This window comes from Oreochromis niloticus, linkage group LG12 (assembly GCF_001858045.2).
Source record: "Oreochromis niloticus isolate F11D_XX linkage group LG12, O_niloticus_UMD_NMBU, whole genome shotgun sequence".
NCBI lineage: Eukaryota > Metazoa > Chordata > Actinopteri > Cichliformes > Cichlidae > Oreochromis > Oreochromis niloticus.
In genome coordinates, this window is record NC_031977.2 from 11,019,911 (window position 1) to 11,031,397 (window position 11,487).

At 41.8% G+C, this 11,487-nt stretch overlaps 1 protein-coding gene across 1 annotated transcript in view; it reads right to left on the reverse strand.

The window, feature by feature from the left end:
• si:dkeyp-14d3.1 (transmembrane protein 132C) overlaps positions 1 to 11,487 on the reverse strand; it is a 143,760-nt gene extending 132,273 nt beyond the window's left edge. The window contains exon 1 of the mRNA XM_005473090.4: positions 10,431 to 11,487. Within this exon, the coding sequence (XP_005473147.1) occupies positions 10,431 to 10,557 (127 nt within the window). The 5' untranslated portion in view covers positions 10,558 to 11,487. The remainder of the gene's footprint in view (positions 1 to 10,430) is intronic.

Here is an 11,487-nt window from a genome sequence, read left to right on the forward strand (position 1 = left end):
TACCTGGTTGCCGTCAAGATGGCGAACCATCATGGCACATACACCCAGACGTACCTTCATTAGGTACACCTTTTCAACTCCCCATTGGTGTAATGAAATAATCAACCAATCATATGGCAGCAGCTCAATGCATCAGGCAAATAGACATGGCCAAGACTACCTGCTGAAGATCAACTCAAGCATGAGAAGCTGACAGAAAAGTGATTTAAGTGGTTTTGCAAGAGGCCAGGCTGGTCTCAGTATTTCAGAAACTATCGATCTGCTGGGATCTTCCCACAAAACCATCTCTACGGTTTACAGAGGATGGTCCAAAAAGACAAAATATCGAGTAAGCGGGAGGGATTGTTGATGCCAGAGATCCGAGGAGACTGGTCAGACTTTCAGCCGACAGGAAAAAAAAACACTCGTTACAGCCAAGGTAGCAAAGCGTCTCTGGATGCACAACATGTCAAACCTTGAAGCGGCAGAAGAACACAGTGGGTGCCACTCCTGTCAGGAAACGAAGGCTCCAATGCACATCAGCTCACCAAAACTGGACAGTAGAAGATTAGAAAAATCTGCCTGCTGTGATGAGTCTCGAGTTTTGTTACGACATTGATGATGATCAATGATGATAGGATGAGCGACATAGAAGCACGGATCCATCTTGTATCAATGGTTCATGCTGGTACTGGAGTGAAAAATATTTTCTTGGCACATTTTGGGTCCTTTTTACTACCAACTGAGTATTGATTAACCACCAGTACCTGAGTATTGTTGCTGACCATCTCCATCCCTTTATGACCACAGTCTACCCATCATCTGATGGTTACTTCTAGCTATGGCTGTTTCCATTTGAAACCCATTTTATCCACTTTATTCATGTCGGCCACCAATCGGTACTGTGTGTAATGTCATTGGCAAAAGAAGCCCAAATTTCCCTTTCCCCAACCACTTCCTCCAGCTCATCCAAGAGGGAATACCAAGGTATTCACAAGGTAGCCCAGATGTATTGTCTCTCCCAGTAGTAAATGGACCTCACCTACTAGGTGTTTTGGATGTATCCAAGAGGCTTTGAAGACAGATGCCCGAGCCACATCACCTCGCTCCTTTTGATGCTGAGGAGCAGCGACTCTACTCCAAGCCGATCCCAAAAGGTCGGATTCCTCACCCTATCTCTATAACTGACCCGACATACCCTTTGAAGGAAGCTCATTTCTGCTACATTAATTCCCAATCTTCTTCTTTCGGTCACTACCCACAGCTGTTGCACATAGGTGAAGATAGGAACATAAATCCAGAAGTAAATCTGAAGCTTACCTTTACACTCAGCTCTCTCTTCAACACAACAGACCAGCACCAATCTGTCTGTAAATCTCCTGCTCCACTGTCCCGCAACTTGTCAACAAGATCCCTTTGCTATATTAAACAAAGAGTACTTGTAATATTAGTTTTCTCTGCTATAAGTTGATGGTGCACACAATAAAGCATGATGAGAGACTCCCACCACATAATTAAAAGGGGCCCACATCATCTACAATAAATTTTTTGGCATGCATATAATTGAAGAGGCAATGTTGCTTCCAGTAGGCTAACACACTTCATAGAATAACATACATTTATTCTGTAACAGCAATATAAGTGTTAGGTACAGGCGTTCTGTAAGAAATACAACCAGACAGTGAAATTCCATATTTAGACCGATTTTGGAAAGCATCCGTTGGCAAAGAAAACATGCGGTTCCTTTACTGTTGCCGGTTAAACAAACCATCCTACACACGGCATGAGCAATTAAGTATGGAGTGCAGATTACATCACTCTGAATTTTAGCAGTTGCCATACTCCCAGAACATCTAATTACAGGGCCTTCACACTACAATCTTCAAGGTTCAGCGAGGATGCACAAAAACAGCATGAAACAAGGCGGCAATAGTAATCAAATGCAGCCCAGCAGGGGGAAAAAAAAACACTTGCAAAGTGCTTGTTCGCACTTATCTCTGGCTCATACAAAGCAATAGTGAGCATGTCCTCAGAACGAATCATATCAAGGCCTGCATCATTGTCAGTGGATCAGAGCCAGGAAGTGGAGGAGGTTGAAGTGAGAGGGCAGCCGCTTGCTACTGTTGTAACACAAGAAACTGAAAAGATCATTGTAAAATGATCACACATAATGGTGGGGAGATTTGTGGTGGCATGATGGTGTTATAAATTAAAATCCATGTTACACTTATCCTTATACTGCTGTAAAAAAAAGGAAAAGAAAGAAAGAAAGTGCTGCTGGGCTTTTAAAGGAGGTAAAGACAGCTAATATTAGCCTCTCTACATGGCCTGCCAATAAAGTTTAGGGTCAATTCTAAAGTTTTATTCACCTTCAGCACAGTCAATAATGCGCCTCCAGCTTACATTTTTAAACTTCTAACCCATTACACATACCATAATTCACCTCTAAGTCTCTTAGGGAGGAAACTTTAAGTTATTCTTGCTTCAACCACTTAATGGCATTGTGTAACTTCTAGAAAAATACCAGTGCTTGGCATATGACCTGGTAGTAAGGGTTACCTATAGCTGTTAGCTTGCAAGCAAATCGCTCCCAATGTGGTTGCAGCTTATAAAATTCCAGTAAATATCTGCAAATGAAAACACTGAAGGGAACAAGCCTCACATGGATGGGCATGAAACTGCAACACCATGCAAGTATCCAATTAGTTTTGAGTCTCTAAAAAATCTATATTATAGAGATTCATGTCTGTAATTCCTACACAGTTAATGGAATAATTTTGTTCAACCCCTCTGCACTTCAGTCACATCTGTCCAAATACTTGTGGACCTAATTGTGTTTCAGCAAACAAGAAAAAGAGTGTGACCTGCTGTGGGTTAGATGGAAAGTCCAGCCATAAGCGCAACATAAATGTCTGTTCAACAATGTGGCGAGATATTTCAGTTCAACCAACACTGCCATCCATAAAGCAATGCAGGGTTAATAAAATAATATGACAACTAATCAAAATTCTGAGCGGCTGGAAAAGTCAGCGTTCAGTCGTCCGTTAATAAATCTATACATTTGTATTCCCAATTTGAATTAAACTGAAAAGAAAATAGGCTAATCCTTCGTTATCATTGGGGTCATTCTGTCTCCACTTGGTGTGGCTCTTTCCAATTTGTGTGAAATTGAGGGCTTTGGGGTTAAGAGGAGAATCTGCAGGCACAGATAGCACGTTGCAGGATGTGCCAACAGCCAGCCTTGCCCCTGTTGGCCGCGGTGACATCACAGAGTGCCACAAGGAACAATGACTCACTATTGCCACAAATTCTACGCCGTGACTGGACATCTCTAACCCTCACCCGTCATCAGCTCACTGTCCACTCATGAACGCCCTAGGCTGACAAAAAACGAAGACCTCAGGCTTCTGGACAGCAAGAGAAATCCGTCACGTGAAAATACATCTTTGCTACATCTGCCTCCGAACATCAATATCGTTGCCAGAGCCATAAAGTCGAGGAATTTTTCTTTTCCTTGTCTTCCACTGACTCAGTTCACTCAAGGGGCTTCATTAAGTTACAGCCACTCCTGCCAGACTAACTTGTACACTGATTGTACTCCGAGGTGGCCATTACTTTTTCACTGATTAGGAAGCAGTGATTGTGTCAAGACTGATTGGGGACGCACACATACGTTGGCATTCCAATTACACCAAGTACCATCTAGGCAATGGTCAAAGTGTACTTCAAGTCATTTGCATTTAACTGAGTTGCAGTGCATGAACAAATGATTATTCTGTGGAGCAATTTTCTTTTTTTTCGTTGTGGAAAGATTGTCTTCAAAATCAAAAGCAGCAAAAAAAAAAAATTCAACTTATTTAATGAGCACCACACATTTGAAAGTGACTTTAAACTCTCTTTCACCCCAGTTGCCCCAATTTGAATGCACACTATGAACACTGTTTATGTAATATTTCTCTAGTGGGTGACTTTGTAATTGAGCTACTGTCTCTAACATTTCTGAACTGCATTTTCTCATTTTTAGTCCCTCGACAGCGCCTTTGTGCCAATAAATAACCATTTAGCAACTATAAGTCACTACTGTCGGTAATGAGAAGGGAAAACAGGAAAATATGCGCAACTTTGAGTCACAGCCGTGCTGTCGGTATCATTATTTTGAACAGAAACAAATTTTAGTCAAAGTCAGTCACCATGGAGCTGCACTCCAATGTCACGCTAAAGAGAAAAGGAGGAACAGGAACAACTTCACAGATAATAAATATGCTGATTTTTTATTTTATTTTGTTATTTATCCAAAGAAAGGCTCATATTAGGCTTTTTGTTTGAAATTACGAAAGGTGCTGTCACCCACCATAATTCATTCATCATGCAGCTTTATATTGGTTTTGTGTCACAGATGAGAGCGCACAACAAACTCGCTGCCGTGTGTTGTTATATCTACAGACTACGGTGATTATACAAAAACAGAACGAACTGCTCAAGGGACAAAACTAATATGTTTTAAAATTAAAATTCTGTGGTAGTTTGGAAAGCGCCGTTCGGCATTCTGCTGCATGAGCGCACCGCTCTGAATCACAAAGAGTCGCACCGGCTCCTATTTTAACATAATCTCAGCAATCAATCAGCCACGCCACAAAGAAGTCAATGGGCCCTGACAATATGTACCTGTCAGATCATTGCCTCTAATGCATTAAGGTCTGGTGCATCTGATAGGCGGCGACATCCCAGCGTACAACCGAGAGCCAGAGTCTCTCAGACATGGTGACAGGCTTTTGTCCCACCACCTGCCCGAGAGCATTCAAATCAAATATGAATAACCAACCAGAGTTATAGAAGTGCTTTTACACAGACAAAGAAAAAAAGATACAGTAAAAAGTACATATAATAAATGTCTGGTGGATTGAAATATAATAGAAAACATATATATTGAGTTTGTGACTGAACAAATCTCTGCTTTTTTCCCCATTTTCACATTTGCACTTGCAAAGAAGTTGTCGAACACGTCCATATTGTTTAAGCCTTAATGCAGGATATATTACACAAATATCTAATATTGTGTCATGCTGTCTCCCCCCAAAAGCTCCTGGGCTGATGGAATTTTATTAATGCATTGAATATAATAACATAATCTGCTTCTTGGTCTGGTGTGTCGGAATATCTCATGATTCAGGAGCTTTCACATAACCGTACATAGTGCAAATGGGGTTTTTTCTCCCCCTTCCCTTTCATGTAGAATAAAAATATGCACCTACAATGAAAGGATGCAACAGCATTTGCAGTAAGGAGACAGGGCTACGGTAGAAAAATGAAAATGGACTGTGAATTTTAAGGGATGGTATCTGCAAGGAATAAAACGTCCTATCACGACAGTGTTAAGATGCTCGAGCAGATCTTGTGGGGGAGTTTCTTCGCACCCTTAGAGTCATAAATTGTTTAAAAATGTTTTGTAACATTACCCTGTTGCATTTGCATTAAAGCCCACTGAGTAAACCTACAACATCGAGACATATGTTTGCTGTTGTTTACAACATTTTAGAGAACAGAGGAACTGAATTCTTCTTTTTCCAAGCAAATGAATGAAAATTTTTAGAGGATGTGTTAAGTATCTTCTTGGAGGGATAGAGACTGCACTCACCAGCCTCTTAGCTACACCTTGCTAATGCCAGGTTGGACTCCCTTTTGCCTTCAGAGCTTCCTTATTTCTTAACGACACAGATTCAACGAGGTGCTGGAAACATTCCTCAGAGATTTTGGTCCATATTGAGGTGAAAGCGTCACACAGTTGCTGCAGATTCCATGATAAGAGTCTCCTGTTCCACCACATCCCAAAGGTGCTGTATCGGATTGAGATCTGGTGACTGTGGAGGCTGAGTGCTCTTAAACTCAGAGTCAAGTTCAAGAAACCAGTTTCAGATTGTTTGATTTTTCTTATAATACATTGCCATTACCAGAAGACAGGTACACTGTGGTCATACATGGTCAACAACAATACTCAGGTAGGCTGTGGCATTTAAACAATGATCTGTTGGTATTAAGGGATCCGATGTGTGCAACAAAAATATCCCCGACACCATTACACCACCAGCAGCTTAAACTGCTGATAGAAAACAAGACGGATCCAGGCGTTCGTGATATTTACACCAAATTCTGACCCTACCATCCAAACGTCGCAATAGAAATCGAGACCTGTCGGACCGGACGGTCCAACTTTGGTGATCTTGTGTGAATTGTAACCTTAGTTTTCTGTTCTCAGCCGTCATGACCGACACCCGGTGCATTCTTCTGTTGCTGTAGCCTATCTGTGTTCAGAGATGCTCTTCTGTATACCCTGCTTCTAATGAGTGGCTGTTTGAGTTCCTGTGCCTCACTATCTGCTCGAAGCAGTCTGGCTATTCCCCTCTGACCTCAGGCATCAAGAAGGCATTTTCACCCAGAGAAATGCTAGACGATTTCTCTTTTCAAGACCACTTTCTATAAACCCCTAGACACGGTTGTGTGGGAAAATCCCTGTAGATCAGCAGTTTCTGAAATACTCAGGCTAACCACTTAAATTACTTTTCTTCCCCGATTCCGATGCTCGGTTTGAACTTCAGCAGGTCCTCTTTCGCATATCTACATACCTTAATGCACTGAGTTGCTTTCATGTGATTGGCTGATTAGGTAGCTGCATTAACAAGCAGTTGAAAAGGTGTACTTAATGAACTGGTCGTAATCCCTTTGATTGATATGTCTAGAGGATGGATTACAGCGGCATTCTATAAACAAATGCATGACGATACATCCCAGCGGAGGAATCCCGATGAATTTAATGACCCTCTGGATTTAGTAGTATACAAGAACGCCTTTAGCAAGAGGAGAAAGTTTATACTTTCCCAGTCAAATATCTCAACATCCACATTGATATACTGGTGCAAAAGTTGTTGTCACTGCGAGCTATCAAAATGCCAATGTTAGCATTTAGCCCAAAGGGTCAGCGAGGTCATGTGCATGTCAACGAGCTCGATCCTAAATTAGTTACCGACGCAGCTTTAGCCCGTCAATAATGACAAATTCTTTTATTTACAATAAAAATAAGTGGAACGGTTTGCAGTTTCCCCTCGTTTTCACCACTCTTAGTGTCGAGCACACGGTCTCACCGTGACCTCAGCCAACAGAGACACTATTCAACTATTCACCGATGAAAGAACACAAACCCTGCATCAGCGTGTTCATCGCACATTCACATCCCCTCTTTTTAAAAGCTTTTACACAGGTTTCCACCATTCGCCTCCCCAAATTATGAAAATTGATTGAATGCGAGATCACAGCAGTTACAAAGAGCCAATTAAGGAGGGCAGATGTGCTTTGTGGAAATATTACAGGACATTAGACTGATGTTTTTGAACTTGCAGGGGCAAACACCCTCTTTCGACTCAGTGATTGGAAAGCTGCATGCCTCCCACACGCACTTTAAGTATAATGAGCGTAAAAGAACAGTACGAGGGATTTAGATGACAGTCCACCTACTCAGCGTGCTTCATAAAACAGTCATTAAGCAAACAAAGGTGCACATTTTGACACACAAACGTATGGTATAAATCACTTGCGAGTGCTGGAAATGAAAACCACGGCGGAGTTTAAACACAGCTCACGCCAAACTACTACTGTGATTTTCTTTTCCTTTCTCCTTCCATGAAGGGAAACCACGGAAACCACCCAAGCCACGCCAAATTGGATTTGAGAGAAGGGGTGGGGGGCTGGGGGGCGACGGCTCTTTTTATCAGTGTCCTCTGTTGTAAAATTCAACCGACTTTGTGCACCACAGTGAGAGCGATGCACAGATAGGCTTGATAAAAAAATAAATACAAAAAATTAGAAATTAAAAAAGCCACTACTGTTCCTTTCATTTCTTTCTGATCTCTAAATCAACACCACAACTGATGAATGGCAACAAAAAAAGAAAAAGAAATGACATTAGGGGGTTTATCCAGCACATGGCCACTTAAGACTCAGACTCATTTACTTCAATATGCTTTGGTTACAAATATAATTAAAAAGCTGTCAAAGATCTAAAACTAAAAATTTTTCAGTGCAGTGGAATCGAAGCTGACTTGAAAATATCCACCCGATTGTTGATGAAATCAAACCTTTTGCTTGAGTGGACAATGTGTTCAATTCCACGTCAAAACTCCAGCTGAATTTCAATCAGACAGTGTTGAGCCTAACGAAATGAGACACAGACACATGAAAGGATCCAGACAAACACATGCCACTCACAATTTAGCGGCACAGCTTAAAGACAAACATAATCAGTCCATCAATCAAACCGCGAATGCTAAAAATTGTTCTCCATAAAGACTGTATTTCACCTCTCTGGCTCATTTTTTTTCTTGATCGAGGACATGAATTGCAGGGTTTACAGGACTGCCAGGGGCAAAAGAAGTAGAGCTGGATGTGTGCCACAGCACTGGGGCGAGGAACCACAGCAGTGGATGTTTCTGAAGACAATCACAGATAAAAACTCTCCACTGAGAGAGAGTTTAAGAATCTCGGCTGGGTAAGTAAATGTTCTGAAATAAAATTTCTACAGGACGACTTCAATCCTCTTGATGGAGATGCCGGGGCATGAGGACAGACACATGGCAGCAACAAGAGACAGCATGGGCTGTGTGCTTAGTGCTTAAGGATGTAGACCGAAGGCTATCCTTGCTTGATCTCCTTTTGGATCTTGTTAAGCTCAAGGATAAAACGAAAGGAGGGAAGATTGAAAATTCTTCTCAGGAATCCCACTGAGGTGTCCCACTGGAACGCACCTGGTGGCTTCAATTAGAGGACAGGACACTTGTTTTGTATGTTTTTTATATTCACAAAACATACAAAAAATGTTAAGTCTCCATCCTTTTATCATAATAACATTTTATTCCGCAGATTTGCTTTGAATATTTTAGGGCCAGGAAACTCTATACCCTGATATCATTTGCAGTTGTTGAAACAAAGGTTTTTTTTATCACAGTCACACTAGAACACCAGGTTTCCATCCCTAATCGTGGCTTATTATGCTGCGCAGGCATTTTTCTAGCACGGATCTGATCCTCTCATTTCCTGGAGTGTGTTATCAATTTTCATCGCTATTCGCAGTAAGAAGCTGTGTCCTGCAGGTTTATGACACACAATCCTCAATTAGGATCACACTGTGTAAGGCCTTAGCACATGGCAAATATCATTACAGTATACTTCAAGCCAGTGAGCCAGCACTGGAAAGAGAGGTGCTGTTACATAAGAATAATCCTCATGAGCTCCAAGATGTATCACCGAGGCGCACATGCACAATGGACTTGTAAGATGCAATTTTGGAAAGATTGTTTCTGGAAACTATGACCTTTAATTCTGCAGGGAATCAGCGCAAGTGTTTCTTAGACCATAACAGATACACTGCCGGCTGCAGATTCTATGTAATTACAATAAGATTGTGATTCTAGGTCTCACTGCAGTGAACAAGGATTGCATATTCATTCACTGAAAAATGTGTTGTTGTTTCTTTCATTTGCACAAGAAAAAAAAGGGAGGAAAAAAAGTTTTGCTTTTAATTAAAGACATGCCGTGAAAAACTCTTCTTTTGGGTATGCTGGAAAGCTGCTAGAGCCAGGCATCATCTGGAGAAAAAGTCCCATTGGAGGACCGGTTAAAATTTCCAGATCGCATTTTAGTTTAAACCCTTTTCCCACAAGACAGAAGGGATTCATTAGCCAGACCACCAGCTGCCTTCAGATCTGTATATCCTGGCCGCCAGGCAGTCAAAAAGGATGTTGCTGTTCTCCTCCCAGTGGCACTAATTGACTGATGCAATGTGGAAAATGACATTTAAATCACCTTTTTCTCTCCCCCCGCCACCGAGAATCCATATAAAACGCAGAAATTCCTACTAAAAACATATTAAGTGACACCTCAAAGAGATTGGGACTGATGTTGTGCTTTGAAGCTATATGAAGATTTCTCGCCAGTGCAACTCTCCTAAGTTTTCCCATGAAATAAATATGGGCTTGGAGATGAATTTTATGTAATAACTTAAGTCAAGAGTCAATACAACCCCAGTGCTTCTGTTGCACAAGATAATCCTTGTCATGTTGAAATATTGATGAGATAAGTGTTATTTAAAGCCAGAGCTGCTCTGGGTTCATCGTACAGGTGCAGAGCCACTGCAGCGAGGTCTTCGGAATCCATAATATATGACTGAACACATCTGAACTGTAATTCTTGTTGGGGAATGTAAGCGTACACGCAGATGAGACAAGCAGGATGTTCGCTACCCTGCATCCCCGTGTATCTCACGCGGTCCCCTGTGTGACAAAAATCATGCTACGTGGCTCAGTTCGTATTAAACTTACTTGAAATCTTTGTTTAACTAAAGCCTGGCTCCTCAGTCGGCACAGTGGGCTTCAAGACACATAGGCTAAAAGGTTTAAAATGCTTACCTCCCAAAAGTAACACCACCGACTGAAGCGCAAGGATGTGCAACATGTTTCTCTGAGCCGTTAAAAAACACGAATTCCCCTCAAAATTAGTGCGCAAGCCGATGCGTGTTAGTTCAAAGAAGAGCATCCTACGTGCAGCGTGGTTTCTAAAAATGAAGAATGAAAACACGTCTTTTCATGCTGCAATCGGTAGTTTCCAAACGCTGAACAATCATAGTTCGAGTGAGCAGTTTTCAAAGTCTAATGTACTTGTTTTTGTCAGGAAAATTCAAGAACTGAAGAGAAGGAACTTCAGCTTTGGTTCGGTCTCTCCAGCATTTTTCTTTTTAGAAGAGATAACGCTTAGATTACTGGCGAAAGACCAGTTGTGACACATTTTCACAACGATTTTGTGTTTGTTTTATAGCGATTTTTTTTTTATCCCAAGAAGCGCAGAAATCCTCTGTCCTCAGCCGGTCAGTTTTTCCTGCTCCCTTCTTTCTGCATCACCGGGCTCCTGAAGCTGGCTGTAGTGCGTAAAGTCCGATACTTTCCGTCCATCCTCGTGTTATGGCGAATTATCTAAAAGTACAAAAGTTCAAGTCCCGGCATAGATCAGCGTACATCCACACCCAGACGGCCTTTCATGAAGTCCTGAGCGCAACTCCAGCTGCACGCAACATGAGCCAGAGGAGAGCGCGCAAGAGGTCCGTATTCAGCCTTCAGCTTCCACTTCTAATGATACTTTGGCACCAGGTGATTCGTATATTCAGCGAAAGTCCGGATTCAAGTCATCGTTCTTCTGTGTTTATGCAGACAGACTGCAGTTTGTGGAGCTTACGCATTGTCACCCCGTCCAATGCGCGTCGAGGGGACCAGAAGGAAAGACATAACAGACACAGAGCGGGGGCGTTTGGCGCTCCAGGAACATCATATTCCATTGATGCCGGGAGTAAACATATTTTAATTCATTACTTTTGACCAGCTGAGTTTGCATTAAAGCATCTTCCTAAAAAATAACAACAACAACAACAACAACAACGAAAAACTAAACTGTCCACCCTGTCCGTTTTAAATC